This window comes from Mesoplodon bidens (genome assembly GCF_964165515.1).
Source record: "Mesoplodon bidens genome assembly, chromosome: 16".
In the NCBI taxonomy this organism is placed as follows: Eukaryota; Metazoa; Chordata; class Mammalia; order Artiodactyla; family Ziphiidae; genus Mesoplodon; species Mesoplodon bidens.
The window spans coordinates 46,734,376-46,761,860 of NC_138173.1; the positions used below are offsets into that span (position 1 = coordinate 46,734,376).

The window sequence follows — 27,485 nt, forward strand, 5'->3', positions numbered from 1 at the left end:
TTAAAAATTATTTGCCTTATATGTTACCCTATAATTTGAAAGTGTCAGATAATCACAAGGTAACGTTGTAGAGTAAATCCAGTATCCAGTTCCTAAAGTCATCTATTCTAATGCCTACTGGTCCAATATGCCACATAATTACTTATATTTGGGAAATTGTGTCATTTCTTTTCTTAATTTTCTTTAATTTCTTGCATTTTTCATTATCAAAAATAAGATTGAGAGAATTTATAGGTAAAGTGGAAGTCCTTAATACAATAGTCTTGAGGGAGACTACTGCTTTCTTTACTGTCTATAATACATAAACATTTCCATTGCTGTGGTTACGACTACGTGCGGGGGTAGTAGCTTCATTTGAAGTATACTTTGGAGTATGTGTTACTTTGGAGTTCTAGAGCCAAAGCTAGTGTTTTTTGGGTTGTTCCATAGATAGTGGTGCTGGTGTTAGGAGACATTTACTGATTACATGTTAGATGTAAAAGCATTATGCTAGACTCCAGGGATACAAAAATTAGTATTGATAGGTTATTCATTTAAGTCTGCTTCTTTCAAGAAGGATTAGGTTTTGATGTTAAATTTATTTGTGGTCAAATTGTGTGAAATCACATTGTTTCAGAACCATTATTATTTCAGTCAATTAATACCCGTTCTGAATTGTGTTGGTTGGCATCACTAAACTGCACTGAGATACATAGCATAGATTGGTTGATTAACTCCTTTTCTATACAGAGATTTTTCTTGTGGACCATGTTTAAATATGGCTACAGACTGCAAAGTTGCACAGTTTTCTCGTAACATTTTGATTCTGCCGTTTGAATGTTTAGGTGTATCAATACACGATGATTGTGCTGAAAGCCATTTTATATCTTGGTATACTAATAAACAGCCTTAAGGACTTGAGAATTAGTGCTTTTATGGTTTTCTTTTCTCTTTTGAAAATGTTAGGAAAAGTCAAAGAATTCTTTTCAAACAGTAGAATACTTCAACATATTTCACATGTTCCATTTAGAGAATTCATTTTGGAAAACAGTTTTGTTTTGATTATAACTGAGCAACTCCTATTGTCTTCACTGGGAATTGCTATTAAAGGCAGATGTTGGTTCCTTAAAAGTTCTTACGAAGTTCAGTGAGAATTTACTCAGAATATGTTGGGGAAGAGAACATTTTTTCCATACTCAATAATTTTAAACAATTACCTTTTTCAAAATCAGTTTGATGCATCATAACAAAATAGCAGAAGGGCACTAAAGATCAACTGAGCTGCTTTTTGACTAACGTTTCAGGGATTGTGAAGCAGCAGATAGACAGCCATATCACAGATCCAGATCAACAGGACAACGGCCTCTCCTAGAGCGGACAGCCGCCCGCTCCCGATCCACTGAACGTCCTGATACAAACCTCATGAGGTCGATGCCTTCATTAATGACTGGAAGATCTGCCCCTCCTTCACCTGCCTTATCGAGGTGAAAGATAAATCAATCAGACTAACTTCCCCTTTGCCCCACCAGCACACCATTTTACTTTCCCAGCAGCGAAGTGGTCTCTTCTGTCATCCTTGGCTGATCACTAATAACAATCGACACTAACCTTTTCAGTGTAAGCACACTATTTATATTCAGCGGATATAATAGTGTGTGACTGCCATTGTAATTTGTTTATTAACTGTCCTGACCTCATTTGTTTTGTGATTTCTCATTTATCAGGAGTCCTGGGTAAATCCCCACATAATGCACCTCATGACTAGCATGTTCTCCTACAGAATGAGAAATTGTTTGTGTCCATTAGACATCACTTTTGGAATAATCATCATAATGACAATAAATAAAACTAGATTTTTAGTTTCTTTCTATCAATACTAATATCATGTATTAACCAGTATCTTCTTTAGCTGAATTTTGAATTGTTCAGGGTTTTATTTGTAGTCTTGTGAGATAATTTCTAATAAAGGGATATCTAATATAAGCCTGAGCAAAAATCTCTTAGGATCAAGGGAGGGAGGTTAGTGTTAAGAGTTTGAAATCTGGTAGAAAGAAATGTAAGCATTATCTTTCATTCTTTTGAGCTGCAGAATTCTCTTCTTGCTTTCATGTGGATAGAATACTGATCTACATTAATAATTCCATGGATCTTACTGTAGGGTTTTGTGTGCATGTATCTGTGTATGTATGCATATTACATAAAAGTATAAACATCTTTTGCTATTTAGATAATCATTCAAATATCCATATTTTGTCCTACTTTCCTAACCTTTTAATCAGCAGCTAAACCTCTTTAAAATTGCACCATACAGCTGTCATATGAACCAAATGTATTAAAAGTGTTTTAACTCATTCTATTGAAAAATGAATATTAATGATGTATCTTGTAGGTCTCACCCTCGTACTGGGTCTGTCCAAACAAGCCCATCAAGTACTCCAGTGGCAGGACGAAGGGGCCGTCAACTCCCACAACTCCCACCAAAGGGAACATTGGAGAGAAGTAAGTTTTATTTCTAATTGTGTCATATAGGAAATACCCATGGAAGCTAAGGTGAATCAAGATTCTTTTTTACTACCTTTGTGTTAGCTTTCTTTTTTTGTCAGTGGAATGTCTTAGCTGCATTTGCTAGTAGTTATATTTATAAATATATTTATAAATATTATATATTTTGCATTTAAATTTTATAATCTTTGCAGGCAAAAATAACCTGTCATTATTGCTCTTGCACATTTTTCAAACTTTAATAAATGCGTTTTAAGAAGTAAACTTAGTGCTCTTAAATAAGCAGTTGGGTGATGTTTCTTTGCTACAGTTAAGTTTATGTAATGTTGATAGTTACATAAAGTTTATTAGTAACTAGCCAAATTAATCTTCACACACTGCAAAGGGCTGGTTAGCTGATGCACAGCAATGGTGATCCTTCTCAAAACTGGAGTACCAGAAAAAGGTAATCATGAATATACAAGAAAGATGCATGTTGTACTGATATTTTTAATGCTTTCAAATTTTTGCGTAAGAAGCACTATTTGCTTACACACAGATGAACGTACTCCCCAAACATCTGTAAATTCTTGGATAAAGGACCTCTGAAAGCATGGATGATAAAATATAATAATTTTTAATGTCATTTTAAAAAATGGTCCCTTTATTTGGTAACTGGATGTGCTTTACCAAAACAAACAAACCAACAAACACATTTAAGTCACCATTTAACTTTTCTTTAATAGATGATACATTCTGTGCCTTTGGAAATTTCTGTTGTTTTTAACCCCTGTGCTTTGGTTCCCTTTTTTGTTTTGTTATTTTGTTTTTCCTAGACAATGGAGTCAAGGAGATAGAACCTTATGAAGGTCTGTACATAAAGGAGGGTTTGTTTTGTGCTGACAGCCTTTTTAGGGGTTATGTGAGCAAAAATAAACCCAACTGCAATTGATGTCCCTCCACTGTATAGACCTTTATTACAGTAAAATTACTTTGTTTTATGACTCCGTGAACATATTTGACTTTTGTCTTACTTGGAAAATATACAAAGGAGTTAAATTTTTTGATTCAATCAAGTAAGAATGCAAAGAATTTAACTTCTTTTAAATCACAAGGTAAAATTTTCTTTTTTAAAAAATTTGCTTTTTAAATAGAATTTGATGTGTTGTGTAAGACTTTAACCAAAGATATCAATTGCAGTCTGTGTTTATGTCATTGAGGATGTACACCTAGTCTAGTTATATTTATCATCATATATTTCATTTTGTATTTATGATGATCTTTCAATTATTAAATTTGGCTTTCTAGAAAAGAAAATTATTGCATTAGATAGTGATTGTGCTTTGTATTTCCTGCATCATTTTTCATGTTGTAGCAAGACTATTTATAGAGTAACAAAGTTAAATATGTACAGTTTGATCGTCAATGCTACATTATGACTCAAGAGAAAATATTGAGTCATGATATATGGAGTGTCATACATTTACCAGGACAATAAAAATTCCTCTGCTGATTATAGAATTCTGCAATTGACTTTGTAACTTTGAAGAATTGTTAACTGTTTTATTTACTGATGAATCTCCAGCACATAGAATAATGCCTGGCACATTATAGGCCCTCAATAAATATTTGTTGAATGAATGCATGAAATATTTATTTACAAATTGAAAAGCTACTTCAAATAGTGTAAAAAGTACCATTAAAATAATCTTGTAATTCTATATATGTTTATAGTAAAATTCATATTTGTAACACATTTTTAAGTGCATTTCATTTGAGCAGCAGTACTTTTATTGCCTTACATAACTTAGAACAAGTTGTGATCTTGTTAGTTGTAGCTGAATGATTTATCAACTCCTATTTTGTGGTCCTTTTTATTTACTATGTACTGTGAACTATAATTGTAAACAACTCAGTGCTATCATGACTAGTGGTCTGTTATACAGCCTGATAAAAAGATATTAGCATTTCTATAGTTGTCAATTATTTACATAAAAATGGGAGTGTATAATTTTAAAAGTAGTTTCCGTAAGGAAAGTTCTGTAATATATACAGAATCTTTTGTCTCCTTTCCCCACAATTTTTAAAGATAGAGTTTTGGCATCATTTGTTGGCATATGAAGTCAGAAACATAATTCATGCCATAATTTTTTCTAAATTCAGTTTTAATATCTTCTGTAGCAATAGTCCATTGAGATATGAGTTGTTCCATTCTTTGTAATAATAAATATACCAAAAAAACTGACATTAAAGCTGATATTGAAGGTCAGGGAAGTTTTTCATGGGCTTGTCAATAAACATTCTATTTTCTATCTGGTTTTGCCCTATAGAATCTATAAAAACCACAGTTTTCCTATGTCTCTAATTGTGACTTTTCCATTTTTATAAATAAAAGAGAGGAGAGTCAAAAACCTCTCTTATTCTTTCCAGTATGAAATAAAAGGATTTGGGGAGTTTTGGTTGTTTTGTTTTGCTTAAAAGTGTGAATGATTTTAGCAGTGTTTTCATAAATGTTGATATGAAGACTCCAGCAGATACATGACTGTATCTTTTCTTTAGCTTTAAAGGCAATATATAATATCTTTCTTAAAGTCTTCAACTTCTAACTGAAGTTAAAGGTATAACCCAAAATTGACTATGGATTAATGGTCTAAATCGAATTATGTTTGGATTATCTCTTAAAAAGTTGTCAGACTTTATAATTTAGTGACACTGTTTTAGAATCAAAGAAATGACATGTTTATTTTCTGATCCTGTTCAATAGCTGAAAAATGAGCAAGTCCTAATTTAATTCCTTTTGACCTGGGATATATTTTAGTCTGTTAAAATCGTATATATGTTGGTCTTGACAGTGGTACAGTATTAGTCATCTTCTTTTTGTCTGAGAGTCAGAGAAAATAGAAACAATATAATGAAAGTACAATGTACTAAACAACCGTAAGGCATTATTATTTTTAATTTACCCCTAACTTTGATGTACTGGCATTTTATAAAAATAAAAATGAGTTTATAATATTATTTTTTGTTTCTCTAGAAGAAAAGTTATATAGTATCATTTTTCTAAGAGTATATCAAGTTTATAGATGAAGTATTTTGCCTGTCTTACAGTTATTACACATTACAAATACTTATGGGCCACAATTTCTTTTATAATTCAAAGTTATCATAAAAGGAGACAGTAAGATAATTTATTAACAGTATACTTATGTGCCTCCATAACATGTCAGAAACTCATTAAAAATAATCTATTTGTCTCCTTATTATCACTCATATCATGAATAATTTGAAATTTGTTGTTTTGTTTTACTTAAGAGTAACAGATGTACATATCTGGTCTCATCCTTTTCTTTACTTTTACTTTTGCATATACAGAAGTTAATGAAGTAACTGGGCATGTGGAAGAGCAGGGGGGAGAAAAGCAGGGTGAAGAGGTCAAGGCAGGTCTGTCTGACTGTGTGTCCAAAATAAATAATCAAATGTTTTAGAAGTATGACTTTTCTATTTCACGTAACACTTTAGGCTCCAAATTTATAAATACAGAGTAAAGAACAGATTGTTCAGTACTAATTTTAAAATAATTACTTAAATTTATTAGTGGAAAAATATTACATGAGCTAGCTACGTAACTTATCAGGGTATTTAATTTACCTGTTTGAACATTCTCCTTATTTTTTAAATCAAACTGAAATTATAGACAATGCCTCTCATGAAGATTTATACTTATCCTTTATCCCAGCCTTACATTCAGTTCATATATTTACTCAAAAATGTTTTTTGGGTACCTACTAAAACACTGTATTTCACTGAGTGTAGGTTCATTGAAGTCCTAGTCTCTTCTCTCAACAATTTTGATTTTTTAGAGGTAAATTACAAGTAAATATAGAGCAGAATATAAATTACAAAATTTTAGTTCTTGAAACTTTTAGAAACTATTATAATTTATCCATAAACTTTTTTCTAAATTAAGAACAATTAACTGTAGCTTCATCTTCAACCCAGCTCAGTATTGCGCTATTTATTGACATCCTGATTTCTCCCCAAAGCGTCCTCCTTCTAAATGGAATGAAGACACTTCATTTTGATGTTTTTAAGCCCCTATTATGTTTACATACCATAATTTTTGCCACTTTCTTTGTCAGAATATTTCTGAAAATATTGTATTCATGAATGGTAGCATGTACTTTATGTGCCTTTTGTTCTCTCCTTTACCATTGTGTGAAAGTAATGTTATGTATATTGTGCATAAGATGTACTTTCATGGATGCATTCTTGCAGTAGTGTTTGTAGTTTAAGACAGAGAACCTCTTAAACTGCAATTGCAAATTTTTTAGTAGCTATTTTTAAAGTCATAAAGGTGAGAAAAGTCATCAGAGTACATCTGGTAATGAAAACAAAGGCAAGTTTAGACGCATATTTATATCAATAAGAAAGTATAACTATCTCTCTTCTGAACATATCGTGTACTAACTACTAGAATGTCACACATCTTCCATTTTCCTGAAGTGCTATAGGAATAACATTTTTAGGGAATACTGTAAGAATGAATTTCATTTTAATTTAGCTGTGTAGTTAATGTTTCCCTGCTTGCCCATTCCTGTGTATCTGAAACTAGTCCATACGAATACCGAAAGGCTTTCATACTGTTCATGAATTGGCTTTTGCAGTAAAGTCATTGTTTAGTATATCATTAGTTTGGGGACTTCAGCAGTAATTAATATCACTTTTATTTATTTTTAACTTCATTAAAGTAAAGAAGCTCATTTATTGAGCCAGTTTGTCGCCTATGCTTAATTCTCAAAATGAAATTGGTAAATTACATTAGTTCTTAGAATAAAACCATAACTACAATCTTCCTAACTTATTATAAAATGACTCGTTATTCCTCATTTTATTTTTGTTTTTATTACTTTTCTTATGGGCTAGGAAGTGTATACTTTACTCTTCTGTTCATTAATGTGAGGTGTCATGTTAGTGCATGGATTTGTTTCTCTGGTGTGTGATGTCATCTTTTGTGGCGTGCTTGGTTTTTTATTTGGGTTGTTAATGACCTTAATTATTAATCATTGTTGTCTGTTTTCAATGTTATAAAGACAATGAGGGAGAAACACCAAGCCCTCCTAATAACGGGAAAAAAGGCAAGTCTAATATGAAGTTAAGAGTGCCTTTCTCTATATTAGACACTCTGTTTTGACATTTGTAATGTGCATGAATATGCTTTCTTAAATAAGTATAAATACAAGTATAGTCCCAATTTAAGTTATCCAACATTTAAAGTGTATGCTCTTTTTAAAATACATTTCTGAATACAAAATTTGTTTCTGAAGTACTTACCTTATTATTGGATCCTGTTACAACCCTATTCTATTGAAATATATGGCATTAAAAAGTTTTGCTTTATTGGCCATAAGGAGTAAGATTCTGAGGAAGATAGTTACGGTCATAATATTATGCATTTAGAAAAACACAACATGCATATTTTTCAACCCAGAAATTATTAGTGCATGGATTTGTTTCTCTGGTATGTGATGTCATCTTTTGTGGCGTGCTTGGTTTTTTATTTGGGTTGTTAATGACCTTAATTATTAATCACTGTTGTCTGTTTTCAATGTTATAAAGACAATGAGGGAGAAACACCAAGCCCACCTAATAATGGGAAAAAAGGCAAGTCTAATATGAAGTTAAGAGTGCCTTTCTCTATATTAGACACTCTGTTTTGACATTTGTAATGTGCATGAATATGCTTTCTTAAATAAGTATAAATACAAGTATAGTCCCAATTTAAGTTATCCAATATTTAAAGTGTATGCTCTTTTTTAAATACATTTCTGAATACAAAATTTGTTTCTGAAGTACTTACCTTATTATTGGATCCTGTTACAACCCTATTCTATTGAAATGTATGGCATTAAAAAGTTTTGCTTTGTTGGTCATAAGGAGTAAGATTCTGAGGAAGATAGTTACGGTCATGATATTATGCATTTAGAAAAACACAACATGCATATTTTTCAACCCAGAAATTATTAGTGCATGGATTTGTTTCTCTGGTGTGTGATGTCATCTTTTGTGGTGTGCTTGGTTTTTTATTTGGGTTGTTAATGACCTTAATTATTAATCACTGTTGTCTGTTTTCAATGTTGTAAAGACAATGAGGGAGAAACACCAAGCCCACCTAATAACGGGAAAAAAGGCAAGTCTAATATGAAGTTAAGAGTGCCTTTCTCTATATTAGACACTCTGTTTTGACATTTGTAATGTGCATGAATATGCTTTCTTAAATAAGTATAAATACAAGTATCGTCCCAATATAAGTTATCCAATATTTAAAGTGTATGCTCTTTTTTAAATACATTTCTAAATACAAAATTTGTTTCTGAAGTACTTACCTTACTATTGGATCCTGTTACAACCCTATTCTATTGAAATATATGGCATTAAAAAGTTTTGCTTTATTGGTCGTAAGGAGTAAGATTCTGAGGAAGATAGTTACGGTCATGATATTATGCATTTAGAAAAACACAACATGCATATTTTTCAACCCAGAAATTATTTTAAGAATATTTTAAAGTAGAAATCAACTTAATTCTGAGTTCAACAGTATTAAACAACATTTGTGATATTTGTAGATTTTTCACAGTACTAAACTAATATTTGCAATTTTATACATTATTATATTGCCTAGGCAGGTAAAAAGATGATTGATTTTAATACTTATATTTAGTTTTTCCTATAATTTAAGTGACAATTCTGTCATCCCCCACAACTAAGTTCTGTCAAAAACATTAGGACTGATTTTAAAGCCAGCTAAAGTAACATTACATAAAATGCCTATTGTATGCATTTTGACCTAACATTTTTTTTCAAAAAGATTAAAGCTCTTTATAAAACAAGAAAAAAAAAACAGTAGGACTGTATATGTTTTGCAGTAATTGATAATCAAATGTAGCTACATGTTGATTTAGAATGTCAGCATTTTAAAATGGTTACATCAAAAAAATCAGCCTCCTAAAATATCTTTTTATCCTAACAACCTCCCTTGTTATTGAGCCAAATTAAGAAATGCATAGTGTTGTGCTTCAGTAATTTAGTTGAAATGTCCTTTAGTTTTCAATATACTCTTTCTTCCCTGTCTTCATCTTTTATAAATAATGTCTACAATGTCACATTTAAGATTGATTTAGCACTAAAATAATTTTATAATTCTTACTTTGGAGTGTTAATTATTCACTAATACCTCTCCAAGCATAAAATTCTTAAAATATGCTAGGTTATTATGAAAAGGTGAAATAGTATAGTAAAATAAATAAAATTATATCAAGTATTGTAATTAATCAATATTCTCCATTAAAAAACACAAAAATTTAACTGAGCTTCCAATGTCTATTTACATTTGTCATTTTTATCTATTTCTTGACCTCCATGAGTGAAATAGGAAGATTTTGATTAAGGTGACACAATACCATTTCTTTTTTTAAAAGATCAGTTTGATTGTTACATTGAGAATAACCTGAAAGAATTAAGATTAGAAACAAGAAGAACTATTAGGAGGCATTCCCAATAACCCAGGAAAGAGGTGATGGTGACTTAGACCAGAATGATAGGAGTAGTTGGATTCTGGATAGATATTAAAGGTAGAACCAACAGAATTAACTGACAGGGTAAGAGAGATCCCATGATAAAATCCATGTTTTGGGCCTCAAGTAATTGGGAAAATATGGAGTTTCTATTAATAGATTTGGTGGGAATATCAGGTGCTCAGGTTTCGATATAAGTTAGAGATGCTGTTAGACATGTAGGATAGGATGTCAAACAGGCAGTTTGAAATATGTTCTGGATATCAGGTTAGAGATTTGGACTGTAGTTATAGGTTTAGGATTCATCCTTACAAAGAGAGACTTAAAACCATGAGCCCCATTGGTATCACTGAGAGAACAAGCGTAGGTAGCTAAAAGAAGAGGTCCAAGGACTATGAACTGAACTATTCTAACATTTAGAAGTTGAAACAATGAAGCAGGAAAGACTGAGGAGCATCAAGAGTAGAAGGAGAGGTAGTGGGGAAACCATGGATTGTAGTGTCTCTGAATAGAAAGAAAGAAAGTGGGCTTCCCTGGTGGCACAGTGGTTGAGAGTCCACCTGCCAATGCAGGGGACACGGGTTCGTGCCCCAGCCTGGGAAGATCCCACATGCCACGGAGCGGCTGGGCCTGTGAGCCATGGCCGCTGAGCCTGCGTGTCCAGAGCCTGTGCTCTGCAATGGGAGAGGCCACAACAGTGAGAGGCCCGCGTACAGCAAAAAAAAAAAAAAAAAAAAAAAAAAAAGAAATAAAGTGCTTGAAGCAGAAGAGAATTATCAAGACTGTGAAATGATCACTAGATTTAGCAAATAGGAAGTCATTGTGTTAACCTTTATTAAGAGTAGTTTTGGTGGAATTGTAGGGGGTGAAAGGCCAATTACAGTGGCTTGGGAAGACGAGAGAAATGGAGATGTTATAGGCACCTTTTAAAGAGTTTGGCTGTAAAGGGAAGAAAGGAAATAGAAATCTAGACTAAGAGGAGAGGTCAGGGGAACAAGAATACATGAAAGATATATGGGAAACTTTATGTTCATTCTCTGACTTCTAAATTGAGATCTGCCAATTTGTTCTATAGAGCCATCTGGCCCCAAGCCATCTGCCTATAGTTCGCCAAGACATTTATCAGTGTTCTGTAGCTTTGCTCCTAGATTTAGAATCAAGACTTAGATTTGGAAAGAACCTTATAAATCTTTTAATAAAACAGCTTTTCTTTACTGATAAAAGAGTAGAATTCTAGAGGACAATTAGCTTTCTTCAGTCCACATAGGAGCAGACCTCTAGTCTTGACTCCCAATCTTGTGCATTTATATACCATGCCTTCTCAGATGAATGGCATTCTCCTTGCATGTGTTTCAACCATTTGTTTTATTTTAGATATTAGTTAACAGTTTAGCTCAATTCAACCGATAGCTGCTATTTTTAGTTTGTTGTACTAGGTAGTCATTGAGGATGCAATGATCAATAAGATATGCTTTGGGGAGCTCCCAAGGGAAAAATAAAACAGTAATAATATAATGATAACAAATGAAACATAGTTGGTAAAATTATTTTATAACATGTCAATTACATAGTCTCTTAAGATTGTGATACTTATAGAGGAGGTAAGTTTTGAGGTGTTACGGGCATTTTTTTCAGCCCCAAATATTTCTCCCACTACTTGTGATAGTACTTAGTATTCTGATATTCTTTAATGGCTTAATTATTTTAATAATATAAAGCATAGGCCTTCCAGAACACTGAAATGTAAATATTCCTTAGGGACTGACCCGAGTTATTATTACACACAAATTTCATAGGAAGCAAGTTAGAGCCTGTGAATGGAGAAAGGCAGGTGTAGGGAGAGAGATGCTGGAAAATGTGCAAGAGCACTGGGTACCTTGGGACGGTGATAATGATAAAATCTGCCTTGAACTAGCCCCTGTCTACTCTAAATAACATTCCTTGCTATGTAGATATGCTATAAATTAACTTTCTTAAATAATTTGGTATATTTAAATTGTTTATAACAATACTTGTCACATAATAAGTACTATTATTTCTTGCTATAATTTTGTATTTTCAGCACAGAATCTGAAAACTTTGGATTTTAAGTGAAACTAAACCTGATTATGATCATCACTCTGAACCAATTATTCAATACATATTACTTAGTGGTTTTGAGGAAAATAGTAACCTTGATGCTATTCTTGATCACATGGCTTGCATAAGAAACAGTACAAGGAGGAAAGAAATCAACTGGATTGCAGCATGAATTGTTGCATATTGCCCAACATTTGTACATTTCAATCCACATGTAAAACCCAACATGCAAATATTTAGCATAAGTCAAAATTGTTTAAACCATTTGGACTTTTCATAATGTTTAGAGAACTCCATTGGAAGTTAATAAATTGCATCTTAAACTCAGTTTTACAACTGAGCATATGTTCTCTGGCAAAGCTTTTAATTTCCCTGAACTTCAGTTATCTCTTCTGTATAATAAACTATCCTGTAATGATTTTTAACAGAAGCTAAGTATTTTGGAGACCTGGCTAATAAATTGTAAAGTCTCAAATCATTTTGTTTTTAATTTATTGCTTATGTTGTTATTGTTGTTTGTTTGGTTTGGTTTTGGAAACTTAACAGATATAACCTACTATTGTCTGTTAGTGAGCCATTTGCTGTGGGATTATAAACTAAACCCTAATATACTGCCTTCACAAGTCAAGTCCCTAAAGATATACAGTGAGATGAAAGGAAAAATATTTTGTTCCTTTGAGTCTCAGTGTATAGTTACCTACATTATTTCATATATAGATAACCTTATAAATAGGAAAGAAAGGAAGAGAGGAAGGAAGGATGGGAAGAAGAGGGGGAAAAATACAGGTTACAAAGGAACCAAAAATAATAAAATAATTTTGACAGTCTTTATAATGGATGCCTGCTTCTGTAAGCATTCAAGGAATTGGATAGCATTTAGGGTAACAGGGTGTGGACAGGTTTTGTTTTGCTGCCTCTCTGTATTCTCATGAATGCTTCTAGAGTGAGGAGAATACCAATACCATGTCTTAATTTCCAAATTTGACATCCAAATTTGATATCTAGATAGGAACGGATTTTATAGTGGCATTGGTAGATATTTCCTAAGTACAGCATTCCCTGCCAACTTAGATAAATGACAATTTGACAAAAATTAAAATGGGAGAGATTCAGGGATACTTTAAAATAGCAAGGAATTTATCATATATTTTATTCAATTACATCTCTCTTATGGAATAATAACTTGGTGACAATGAACACGATGGAGTTGAAAGAGAAGAGACTGAGGACATATGACTATTTAGGTTATTTCAGTAGTCAATTATATGATGGACTCTATCACTTAAATTGTAAACAAGTATTTTCTAATTTCTTTTCCTAATCTTTCCTTTCCTTCCTGGAGACCATTCCTCCTTATTTTTCTTTTCTTCCCCTTTTGCTCATTTTATTTCTTCTAGACTTCCGAAGCCTCAATTGACTAATCAGATTTAGGAGAGAACCCCTTCCACCTCATACATTTCTGCAAACTTCAGCCATCTTTCAAAACATGTCATTGTGGCTTCCTAAATACAAACCTAAGGCCATCTTCTGTTTGTTGAAAATAACATAATCTTAGGAAGGTGATATGGTACTACAGAAAGAGCACAGGTTTTGGAACCGTGGCTCAGGGCCTGCCTTTTCTAGGGAACAACTTTGCAACTCTAGGCCCTTAACCCAAGTTAGTTCATCTGAGAAAAGGAAATCTTAGCATATCCCTTTTATTCCCAATATGCTTTTTTGAGAATCAAATAAGATAATGCATGTGAAATTGTTTGTGAACCAAGATACCTATTTAGTTCTTATCCTTATTAATCAGCTCTTTGTTTTCTTACCCGTAGAAACCACCTGATAGAAGGTCCTTTCTGTGTTTTATAGGATCAAATATGATGCTGTATGTGAAAGCACATTGAAACACATAGTGTTATGGAAGTATAATCTTCTAATATAGGAATTTGTGCTCTTTAAATTGTTGTCTTGATATAGGATTGGCTACATGGTGTGATGAAAACTAGCTGGAATATAGTTAGTTTGTAGAAATGTGGATTTTTAAAATATCATTTAACCTCATAGTTAAGTCTTCATGAGTAAATTGTTTCTTCAAATTATCTAATAGTTATTAAATCAATTTTTAAGCTTCCCTATCTACAAATTAAATTCACAACTATTTACTTGATGCAGTTATCCCCCTAGAACAAAATGTTTTCTGTACTTGAATGGATTTCTAGTTTGCATCTGAGCAATGTGACATATTCTTTCAAAGTCATACTTACAATTAAATTACATTATGCATTTTTCACTTTTACTCTTTGGTAGTCGATGTACAATATCATGGGCTACCACTTAAATTTTAATTTTAAGATCTTTATTATTTAACGTTAAGAAAACTTTTATTTTTTAAATTACCGTAATAGTCCTTTAATAGAAAAGACTATCTTTATCTTTAAGGTGCTGCATACTTAGAGCTTTTTTGCTATTTTTTCTTTAATGTAACTAAAACACTTTTCAAACAATTTGAGCATTTTCCTGACATAAAACTAGTTTGCTTTTAATTACATTAAATATTTCATTTTAATTATATGACCTATAAATTCAAATAGGGCTAGGTATGAGCTGTTCTTAGCATTGTTTTTTGGGTGATGAATTAATGAGTTGGTAGTTCTGTTCTTTTTACGACTTTAATTCTGTTTTAAAATAGACACTTGGGTTTCAACATAGGATTTGATAATAGACACATTTAGAACTTCTGGAACATCTTCTAGACTCAGTGTCTTAATTTTACTATCTCTGATACAGATTCTCTCCCATAAAACTTGACTAATCAGTGCTAAGAAGCCGGAGCAACTCTAATTTTAGAGCTGGAAATAACCTTAGAAATTTCAAGACCAGCTTTCTTACCTCAAATGTAACAAATTAGAGGCAGAGGGGCTGTGGCATTTGTCTAAGTTTATACCGCTAGTTAATGGCAGAAATGTTCCTAAAAGCCTCCTGAGCCCAGTAATGTATCTGTTACCTCCCTTATGTCACTGATAGCCTTGATCTAGGTCTTCTTTCATTGTTATATTGCCTGCTATTTATAAATGGATGGTTATGAGGTTTTTGTTGTTGTTGTTACTGCCATATAATAGATTTTCTTCAACTAAAATGTTTGTCAGTTCAGAGAAAGTGTTTAAAAATTAACCCTGTTATATGTTAAGGTATTTTCCTCCACACTTCCGAAGATGCTTTCTACCGGTATATAGAAAGGCTGAACCATTTTCAAAACAAGCCATTTCTACTTCTGTATACTCAATTTTACTTCAGAAGGTAGCGTGTCCTTCTTTTTTGGAACATCACAAACTTTATCAAATGGTGATAGGTGAAACAACTTTTTAAATGACAAGTGTATAGGATTTTAGAAAATTTATTTTAGGAACAACCCTTTATTGCTTGTGAAATCTTAAATATTATGTATTGATAGATAACCCAAAGTGCAGGTTATTCAAAATCAAGAAATACTGTATTATAAATGAGTTTATTATTTTCCTCAACATGGGGAAATTAGTCTGTTGTTTTTGTGTTACAACAGGTTAACTTTGGTTAAGGAGCAGATGATTCCTTTGTTCTTTTAGCTAAAGAGGGCTAAACTAGTCTTGGAATTTGCCAGATTTGTATATTCTTTAAAGGTTTTAAGATTTTTCTTTCCACTAGCAGTTGATTCAAATATAGCATCTTTATCCAGATTGTTTACCACTTGGGAAAACTATATTGCATCTTTATCAGATTATTTACCAATTAGGAAATCAGGGGGTCAACTACACACCAAAGTGTAAATTTAACTCCCAAAGCAAGAAGTTTGCTTCCTTGCAGTAACTGATTTATGTTGGACCAGAACAAATGTCCTTTATTAATAACATTTATTTCAGGTCTAGGAACTGGAAAACCCTTACACTTAATGCCGTCATTTCTAGCAGTATAAGTAATCAAAGTGGTGTATCCAAAATCATCCATATTTGATGTTGCAGTATAGCATATTTTTTCATAGTGATTTTTATCTTCATATTTATGTTTTGCTTAGCTTAATATTATAAAATAGGTTAGTATTTCACTATTTATGGCCAGAGGTGAATAAGTACCAGAAAATTGTTTATGGCATAGTGAAACTTCCTGGGGATTAAAATGTACATAGACAGTAACTGTCTACTTGACTTACTGCTTTAGAAATATGTGAGTAAAAAGAAAAGCAAGTGTATACTTAAGTGTTTATGAATGCTACTATGAGATTAAGATCAAATGGTGACCAGTGAATCTTTTGATACATGACCTACAAGAACCTACATGATCTGTACTCCCTCCACTTTCCATTCCATTACCTCTTTAACCTCGTCTTCTGTGACTTTTCCTTTTGTTCACTCTGCTCCAGCCACAGAGACCTTCGTGCTTTCCTAGAACATGTCAGACATGCTCCCACCTCAGGACATTTGCATGTGCTGTTTTTCTACCTGTAATGACCTCCCTAAATAACCATAGGGTAACTCCCTTACTTCCTTAAGTTTTTCACTCAAAACCTTCCTTCTTAATGAGGATTTCCATGACTAGTCTATTCAAATTTTCATCACACCCTGCACATTTTATTTACTTCTTACCTAGTTCATGTTTGTCTTCTTAGTACTTATCAATATCTGTCACAAAATATTTTACTCATTTATCTTGTTTATAATTTATTTCTCCCACTAGAATATAAACTTTATGAGAGCATAGGTTTTTGTCTTTTTTTTTTTCTGTTGTATCCCCAGTGCCTAGACATGCCTAGGTTATAGTAGGTGCTGAATATATATTTGTTGAATGAATAAATATTATATTATGCTACAGATAACTCCAAATGATTTTAGATAAGCCAGGTAACTCATATTCAGTGATACCAAACTGTTACTAATTTTTACTGAAATAATATCCCATAGCACATACATTTTTCTGTTGTTTAATGAAAGTACTAAATATGGTAGTAAAATAAATAGCCATCTTATCATATGTTAAAATCTTATGGATTTTCTCTTGATATATATGAAAATCTCTGCATTTTAGTTCCATATAAACATTTCATTTCACCACATTAAAATAATGTTTAGCAAAATGTTTATTTCTAAAATAAAATTATTTAATATCAACTAAGAAGAAAACTTTATTTGACAAATCATTTAAATCATCATTTTCTTCATACCTTCAAAAATTCTTTTATTGAAAATAGATTTTAGAATTTCCTGGAAGTAAACTTAAATGCTTTGGATTTGAAATCTATAAAACAATTTTAAGTGTCACATTTCTATATTTAAAACATTAGCTACGTACTACTGAAAGCTTATGGGAGAATTTAGGGGAAAAAATTAAAAAATAATTAGATCCCTGAAGTAATTTTAGGTTCTTATAACACAAATTATCTAATGTTTCTGACAAACTCTGATTATTTTTTTTGATTTATACTAGAAGTTACATGGGAAGACCAGCAGAAAAAGGTGAATGGTACATTAAGTGATGACAAACCATTGCCGAAAGAGAAACACCAATCTGAGCCAGGTTTGTCAGGATTTGGAAAGCCCCTGAAAGCATGAGGCGATAAGCATTGCATTTCATGCTTTTTAAATATGTGTGTGCTTGTTGTACCTCATTTTTCTCATTTTGGTGTGAACTTTAGACTGTGTAGAGTCTGTTTAGATTAGAGTGGTGAAAACTGTATTTCAAGATTTGTTTAGAAAACTAATTACACGTATTTTTGGGAAAATAACAATTATTTTATTATTAAGGTTATTTCTTTAGGAAAAAAATGACTCACTTAAGCACAAATGATAACTTAACTTATATATTTGGTTATTTTGATCCAAATTAAACTACCCTCATGAGAGGTGCTTACGTCCCTAAAAAAGTACTATAGAAAGCTCAATATATATTTTTTTAATGTTTGTCTTCATAGGCTCTTCCTTATTTTTTAATTGCAAATGCTATCGAGATATTTTACCAGTTGGTAACAATTTATTTATAATTCTGGAGCTAAAAATATTACAACAAAACCAAGATGGAATGATAGCATAGTATTCTAATTCAATAAAGAGCCTCTTCAAACCATTAATTCCACGAATAAATTGAAATGAAGTGATTTTATTTTCTCTCTCTTTCTTCTCTTTTTTTTGGGGAGATAAGATTAATTAAGCAGAGGACAAAAACTTAAACCAGGAGTAAAAGGAAGAGAAGCAAAATGCAGAGATAACCAATCAACTGAATAATCAGTACTACTTTTAATCAGTAATTGGATGAGAGTACAATGAAAATTTCATTAAAAATTTTAGAATACAGATGGATTTTTTTATAACACTATCATTAAATGGCTGAGTTTATAGTAATAGGGTTAATGTATTTTTATGTGGTAACTTGGTGCATGTTAAATCTCTGAAACATATAGTTTAAAATATGTCAATATATAAATTAAACTGATTTATTAACAAGTATTCATTGCTATCCTGTAGTATGCCAGGCATTATGGTAGGCACTGAGTTACTGCGGTAGATAAGAACGATGCCGCAATTGCCCTCATAGAGCTTACATTCTGGCAAAAATATGTAAGTTAAAAATAATTATAACTAAAGATTTAGTTATTATAATTGTGATAGTGCTATTAAGGAGAATAGGATGTTTTGAGAAAAGGTATTATGTTACGTAAGTCTGGAGAGCAAGGAAAAATGCCATAGTGCAAATGGCTTAATCTGTGAATTCTCTTTTAGTGAAACAGTTACATACTGAAAATAAAAAAATAAAAAAATAAACTGGAATTCACATTGCAAATTTAAATATATTCATGCAGTTGTAAGAAAAATATCTTACATGTTTTTTCAAATCTTCAATTAAGAATCACTTAGCTTATTTGGCAAATAATAATTAGCTTAATATATTTCAGAGGATTTAAAAAAGTAAACAAAGTATAAAAGGGGTTTTATGTTATGATTTATACAACAAAAACTATTACTCACAAAGTGTCTCCTTGCTGTGCTGTGTGATGTAGGTTATCCTTGGTCATAAATTATTATTTATTTGTCTTGTTTGCCATCATTTCTGATTACATGAATATGTTTGTGGCCATATATATCTATAGTAAATAAATTATATTGACTATTAAAATCATGAAAGAATGCAATATTTGGCTAAACATATTTTTAAATCTCACAAACAAAATTTTTTAAAAATTTTCTTTAGATATTATTAATTTGTGTATTCTCATATATTGCATGTATTTTTTTTTTATCACTTAAGCCTTCTAACTGAGTATAAACTATGTGCACAGTAGAGGAAAATTAATGTAATTAGAGTGCCTTAATGTCATGGTTTAAATTGCTTATAGATTTTCAATCTTGGCAGTTATGCATTTTCCTATATACTGGGAAATTCCTGGAAATTCAAATCCTAAATGTCGTGAGTAAGTATGCAATATGCTAAGGCCATATGCTGTGTTAAATTTTAGTGTTCATAAATATTTTTATTTGTTTGTTTCTAAAAGCGAGGTAGGATATGTTGAGAATATTTTTAATTATTGAAACTTTGGAGTGATAGAATGGGAGGAAAATAGTGGGATATCAGGTGGGGCTAATTGCATTTCAATAACATGTTTATGAGCCTGGGCTTTACAGAAGACATGTTTGGATTCATTCTTTGTTTTGTATTTAGATACGTCTACCATATTAATAATTTAGTAATTGTAATCAGGGTTTAAAACATAAGTTTTATTCACTAAAATCTAAGAGATCATCTTCCATTAATAGTCAAGGATTCTTCATCAGAGGATTATTGTAGGAAACTTGTGGCATTAGAAAAAGTTCGTAAGGACTCGAACCCAAACCCAAGATGTAAAGTTAGCTATGTATCAATAGCATATATCGTTATCTTTTCCTTTTGCTGTTTTATGAAAACCTATGCAAGAACAATACCTAGGAATTTTGCCATTTTAAGGATGTATACTAACAATTAAAGCATCACTTGAAATTTTTATTTTAAATATAAGACTATGGAACTGGGGGACTAAATGGCACTATATAGACTAGAAAAATGGGTTAACAAATATTTAGATGAACTTTAAGTAATATGCATTAGTATCTGCTTCTTTTAAGAAAAATACATCTCTGAATTAGGCTGTTCTGAGAGAATTATGAGCAAAATGGGTGATTTTTTTTTCAGTATTTCTAACTTAACTGACAACAATGTAGATGAAAATCCCTGGGAAAGAGAATGATGTTTATCATGTTAGTATTTTTGATGTGATCATACAATATAAGAATTCTACAAATGATTTTAAAACCCAGATGTTATGGATGATGTTCAGAGTAAATCACTAAATGTCTTCCTCATTTAGAATGTGGATTAGATTTTGTTTAGGCTGTAAAGCTAACAAAACATTCTTAATGCAAATCAAGGACATATGAGCATGGAAAATCTGTTGTTTATTTTCTCAATGAGCAATCTGATTCTGGATGAGAATACTATGGCCTACAGTAATGCAGTGTTATTAAACATTGAAAACAAAGTTTAATCTGTTGAAATTTATTATTTTCGCTTTGTGAGTTTATCTGTTCTTCTAGTAATTAGGACAGTAACTGGGAAAAGAGCATATTTTTACATAAAATATTTTATCTCATATTTTACTTAAACTCAAAAGTAGTGTGGTGACAAAGCTAACTTCAGTTAGACTAAATGAATGTTTTGGAACTGATATAGTTTCTTAGTTTCTCCAAAATAAAAAAGTCTTGGACTTAAATAGTTCAGAATCTACTTTGAGATGTAATTATAAATGATTTCTGATATGTTTGATGATTACCTGATACTATTCATAAAAAGATTGCCCACCTTGATTTGTCATTTTCTAAGTAGAAGGTATGCTATATCTAGGAAAACCTAGAATTGACTTAGCTACTTTTTCTCTCATTATCCTGAATCATGACAATGCTACTTACCTTGCTGTATCTTATCTGGAAAATAAATCCTTGTGTTTTTCTGGAAAAGTGAGGGCAATGAAACACTTTGCTGGGTTACTGTATGATTATACAGTATTTTGGAAATTGAAAATATTCAAAGTAACAAGTTGTGTTTTGCTACTTGCTTTTGTGTGCATAAGCCCCTAGTTTCAGCATTGTTATGATTTAATATATTAACCTTTAATTTTTTCCAACATGGACATTTCCGTATTGTATTCTTTATGGATTTGTAATTATGGTGAAGGTAGGGATTTTCTTTTACTTAGTTCAACCTTTGGAATTATGCTTTATAAAATTTATCATCAGGAAAAGTAAATATTCAAAGGTGTATTTTGTGGGTGAATTTTATATTTCAATTTTTTCTTGACTATTTTGGTGTTATGAACTTTTGCTTCCTTTCATTATTGAATAATTTGACATTTTTAAAAAGTAGAAGCAATTTATTTCGGTCTAACTCAATATTCTAATTTAGTCTTCAAATTAGATGCTAGTCTAATTCATCTAATCTGGTAAAAAAAAATCGAGGTTGTGTTCTTGGTCAATATTAGCAGGTTGGTAATTTCTGATTACTTCTGGATTGTTGTAGAATGAATGTACTTTATTTTTGGCAGAGAAAGTGATGTAAAACAAGCCAAGTAAATATCTTATAGAACACAAATCAACTGATGGAATTTTGGAATTAAGTACTACTAACACCCTCAGATGTAAATACAGCATTGTTTGTTAACAAGGATGTTCTCCTGGAATAAAGTGAGATTTCATGATTTATGAATTTAGTTGCTCATTTAAAGTTAGTTCAGTTTCCTCTAAACATACAGATAAGTTTATAAGGCCAAGCCTGTACTTAAGTGACTTTCTTTTTTATGATATAGCATCCTATAGTTTGAAAATCAATTATTTTAAACACCCTCAATAAATACTCTAATTATGTCTTTCTTCTTCATTTAAAATTGCATTACATGTCAGACTCTAAGGATAGAATCAGAAAAAAAACTGGCACAGCTAGAACTAGGAAACAAAACTTTTAAAAAGAAATATTTTTGTTAGCTTTAAAAATAGCTTAATATTTTAAAAGATTGTGCTTTGCTCATTTCAATAGGTAGGTAGATGCTTTTGTAATTATTCAATAATTTTATGGTTGTTGGCAAAATTATGGAAAGTAATAATTAGTTTAGAAAATAAATTCAAATAACTAAGATTGAGGAATTTTTCGACAAGATTTTTGTCACAGTGGAGAAGCTTTAGTTTGAAATCTGTAAACTTTGGTAAATATTTTGTTTTTATGTTCTAGGTCTGTCCTGATCTTTGTATCATTGAGACGCCTACTAAGTAGATGCTTTTTTAGGCTTTATTTTGTAAGGTATCTTGCCTTCTCTCAAAGGAAACATTCTAAGGCTCCTATGACCTTTAAAAAGCCCTCATAATTATGATTAACTTTTAATTACGTGCAAGTTCTAATATACACTTAAAGTCTTGAGGCTTCTGTTTCATTGTCTGGAATCTTTCTAAGAGAATACTTCCTTCTATACAATATATATTGATATTTACTCAAGTACAATTAAATCTGATAATAGAACCAATATTATGCCTGCTGTTAGTCAACAGATTTTCAAATAGATATCATATACCCTTGTTAAACACTGCATTTATACATAAACAGGCCTCATGTCTATGCCTTTGTAAATTAAGTTGATTACAGATTATTATTTCTGTTTGAACTTGAGATGTGTTCATTTGAAATACAATGGTAGTTAATACACTATATTGGCAAGGAAAATTTTGGTTTGCACAAAATTTTACATAAAAGCTGCTATTATATTCATCCTCATAAACTTACTTTTACACCATATAACTTAATGAAAATGAGTATTTTATTATATATCTGTTTATCTTCAGTAGATTTTTATAACTTTAAGGACCAATACAGACAGGCTTATTGTGTGTGTGTGTGTGTGTGTGTGTGTGTGTGTGTGTGTGTGTGTGTGTGTGTATATATATATATATATATAAAATTACTACTTTGTTTGATTAAGGACCATTCTTTTTACAGTTTGCACATTGCACATCTTTAAATTTAAATATATTTTTCCAAAATAATTACCATAAATGATATTTATGAGTTATTCATTATATTTTATTAATGTCTTTCAGTATAGTATATGAAAATATTTTATTTCTCTTTTGTTAGCTCATGTGATGTAATGAACCTCCCCCAAATACTGTATGCTCTTATTACAAAGTTTTTATATTTTCTATTTCTGAAACTAAGATCCAGCCATAGTTGTGACAGTAATAGACACCTAAGAGAGGGTATACTTTTACTATCTTTAATCACTCTAACTGGTTATTGGTTAAATGAAGTGTTGGAAAGATTTCTCATTAGAACAGCCATTAACAGCACTGAAAGTAGAATGTTTGACTGTGGCAAAGTAACAAAGGAAAATTAGGGAGATAGGAAGAGTGAGGGGGGTACTCTTACCTCCTTCAAGGTTCACTGAAGTCTGCAATTCATTACAATAATATATATGAAATAAGTTTTTATAGTTTATTGCCATTTAAATAAGACCTAGCTATTTAAAGGATATAGTTTCTCTTTTTAAATGTGGCTGGTTTAATACAAATAATATATATTAAAAACTGTAACCACGAAGAAGAAAAGAAAGTTAAAAATTTTTTAAATATATTTGGTATAATTGAAAGTTATACATTGAAATTTTATGATTTAAATTAGTATTCTATCTGCTAATTAAAGTTAAGTGATTTTTTTAATGTAAGATTAATTATGATCTATTTATTAATGGATCATATTCACATAAGTGATGGAAAAATGATTTAATGGGCACTTTTAGTTAATAGTGAGATCCTGGTCAAAATGTTTCATTTTCATCCTTTTCTAAAACATAAATTTTGTATTATTTTCTAAAAACAATTAAATTGTTGGTGCTAAATTACATATTCCTCACAAGAGTAAAAAGTATTGGTGAATTACTTGCATAGTTGTACCATGTACCTCTTTTTAAAAACGTTCTAATTAATACTATGTAATAAAATGTCTAGTTCAGGTATCAACATAAAAAGATTCTTTTCCCTTACTAGACTTTTTATTTCACATGTTTTTATTGGGTCATATAGCATCTAGTAGAAAGAAATTTGACCCGGTAATCAGGAGACCTCTGTTCTATTTCTGGTTCTGCCATTGAACTTGTTTTATGACCTTGGGTAAGTCACTTGAACTCTATGTGCTTCAGTTATTCTCTATAATAAATTAATACATGGGTTGGAAAGAAATTTGAATGTTTTGAATCCATACAACATGAAAAATATTGCCTCAATGCCATTATAAAATAGTCAAGATACAGGAAAATACTACGTAGTGAAAGGATATTTATTTATGTTGTTTTTATGTTTTCTGCAAAAAAATAAAATGTTTTCTTAGAGGTAGAATATACTTAAGCAGTTATTTCATCCAATTCATACCAATTTCTATTTAGCATGTGTGGAAACTTCATTAGTAGTGTGGTAAATGTGTATATAGGGAAGTTTTGCCTATAAAAAATACTGCAAAATATGATACAATTCAGCATTAACCTATGATATTAATATAGCTCAGATTTTTCTATTTTATCTTCTTTGAGAAATGGGTGGACTGGGGGTGCAAAAGAAAATATGGCATATAACATGTTAATTTAGGAGTACATTTCAGGAGGATAATACTTTTCTAGTGGTCAATCCTATTGGCAAAGTCTAGTTTGTAATATAATCGTGATGAGATTTACTGTCTAATTTTGAACAGGTCAAAGGTGTGCTCACATAATAATCAAAATGACATTGTTAAGTTTCAAAATGGTCATTTTTTTTCAGTTCTCTATAATAGGTTTTCTCTTTTCTCTTAGAAAAAAAGTTGTGGATATCTCAGCCCTTCTTTCCTAGTGGAAAATTTTCATTTTCTCACTATTCAGAGAAAGAGATAAGTTTGTTATTGGAAAGATTTCTCTCAAGAGTTATCATTTCAATATATCAATATTCCAAATATATTTTGGTATAACAGGCTTTTCTATAAATCGCTCAGAAACTATGATACAAGTATTGCAGAAATGATGTGGTGTTTTGAATTAAGAACTTTGTAATACCTAATTTGAAGCTAAGAAGGTAATTAAAATAGGACATTTTGGTTTTGTGTTATATTGTTCATCCTTATCAATCATACTAATACTAACTCATTAATCTTTTGGAAAAAAATTTTCTTAGAATGCTCAGTTTAGCAGACATTTCCTGCTTAATCACTGTATAAAATGTCTTCTGAACTTCTCCACTACCAATGGGTAAAGAAGTGTTTCCAAAATATGTGCTGTATCTATTATAGTAGATGTTGGACTTGGATGGGCAAATTTAAATGGAAACATCAATGATCTGTTATGTGGTGTCTGTAAGAATTTTCTGAATAAGTAAGCCTCATAAGGTAATATGATCAAAGAAAATTTGTCTAAATTGAAGATTAACTTGAATCTTTAATATTTAACTAAAGCCATATATTTCAGCTACTCTTTTTTATGAGTTCTATTATATTTGTTACTCTCTAGAATATTTTTATAATAATATTTTGCTGTACTGAAGTAACTCACTGAATTACTGGTCTTTATGGTCATACTTATTTTCATGTATGTACTCATCAATTTAGGAAACTTAAAAGGCACAGAAGTCTGATCAAGCTATTTTTATTGCTCTTTTTAAGATGATTCAATTAAGTTCTTTCCTTTCAATGATAAGTAAAAATTCTAAAAGCATTTTCACAGATCTTAAATGGACTCAGTAACGTCTTAAACAATATGGTCATACAAGTAATGTTTTTACTAATGGTATCTTTCTTCAGCATCACTGTTCAGGAGTGGCTGTCCATAAATAATTGTAAACTTTTGAATCCTCTTTATTTCTACACTAACTTTGTTTTTCTGATCCTGCTAACCCATAGTTCACCATCAGTTCTTCCATATTTTTTCTTTTAATATGGTATGTATATGATTATATCTTCCCTACAACTGTGCACAGGATCTTTTCTCAAAATGATTTGAGGCCCTTTCCTTCAGTGTCACTTTTTACCTTTTGAGTACATCCACTCACATCCATCTCCTTTGTCTATGTCTGTCCATTACACGATGTGATCACAGAAGAAGTGGACTCCACAAGGAGAAGACATGCAGGTCTGTCTCTTCTACTGCTTTTCTTTGTTATTTTTCATTTATCTAACTTGCCTTAGAAATCTTTTACTGTTTTTTACTTATTTTATAATTTTTCATTCTCTTCCTATATTAACAAAATGTTAAATCTGCAGGCATTTTTATTTTAGGTAGTTGTATATTCAACTTTTAACAGCAACTGCTCCAATTAGATGGATAAAAATAAAATGATTAAATTTATGTCATAGGTATATATGCATTTTTTCCATAACTGGGTAACTAACTCCAGATTCACATATATGTATATTTATATATAGTCAGGTAGATTAAATTAACAAATTAATCATAACTTGTACTTAAGTTTTAGACTTATTTTCAGCTTTTTAATACATAATTCTAAAAGTATTTTATTTTTATCTTGAGTTCAGCAATGTGCTAGATTATGGAAAATACTAAAGACCTAATACATGCCCTAAACAAGCTATCAGTATCACAGAGGAGTTAAAATATGTGGGTAACATGCTGTGTTTATGTGCTAATGTAGATGACTCTAACAATATATTCTACGAAGGTATAAAGTCAAATAAAATTTGCTTCACATAGATGGCCAGACAAAGCTTCATGAGAGAAATAACACTTGGACTAAAACTTGAACATTCATTCAACACATTTATTAAACACATACTGTGTGGTACTGTTCTAGGTGCTGGAAATAACAGGACACACAAAATTGCCCCCATCCTCCCGGGCTTTTTCTAGTGTGAGTTTAACAAGTAAACTGAATAATATTATAGGTGCTATGAGAAATCTATATATACATGATTTATGTATATATAGACTACAATGGAATCACAAAGGATGGTGTTATTATTTCCACCTAAGCAGTATGGATATTAATTAGTTCAAGAAAGACTTCACAGAAGCAATAATCCTTGAGTTGAACGTTAAAAACCAGAAATATGTTGGCCTTGTGTGTAGAGAGTATGACAGGCAGAGGAAACAATGTGGTAAAATGGCTTCAAACAAGTTTAGGCAAAAGAAGGCAGGGGAGGGTTTCTGAAGATTGTGTAAGTTATTGAGGTGTGTAAAGCAAGCGAGAGACATGATCAGATATTTGTTTCTAGAAAGACTACTTTGGAGACCAGGTAAAAAATGGAACGGAGCTATATAAGCAGAAAGATCATTTATAAGGATATTGCATAAATCAGTTAAGAGATCATAATGGGTTGAATCAA

The 27,485-nt window shown here is 31.1% G+C and overlaps 1 protein-coding gene across 7 annotated transcripts in view; it reads left to right on the forward strand.

The window, feature by feature from the left end:
• The window catches only part of RIMS2 (regulating synaptic membrane exocytosis 2), a 568,944-nt gene that overhangs the window by 370,584 nt on the left and 170,875 nt on the right, over positions 1 to 27,485 (forward strand). For 5 of the 7 annotated variants that reach the window (XM_081258177.1, XM_081258182.1, XM_081258175.1 and 2 more), the window contains 2 exons: positions 1,284 to 1,463; positions 2,369 to 2,478. In XM_081258177.1, coding sequence (XP_081114303.1) covers positions 1,284 to 1,463; positions 2,369 to 2,478 — 290 coding nt within the window. The remainder of the gene's footprint in view (positions 1 to 1,283; positions 1,464 to 2,368; positions 2,479 to 27,485) is intronic. The other 2 variants (XM_081258180.1, XM_081258178.1) reach the window with 1 other exon arrangement.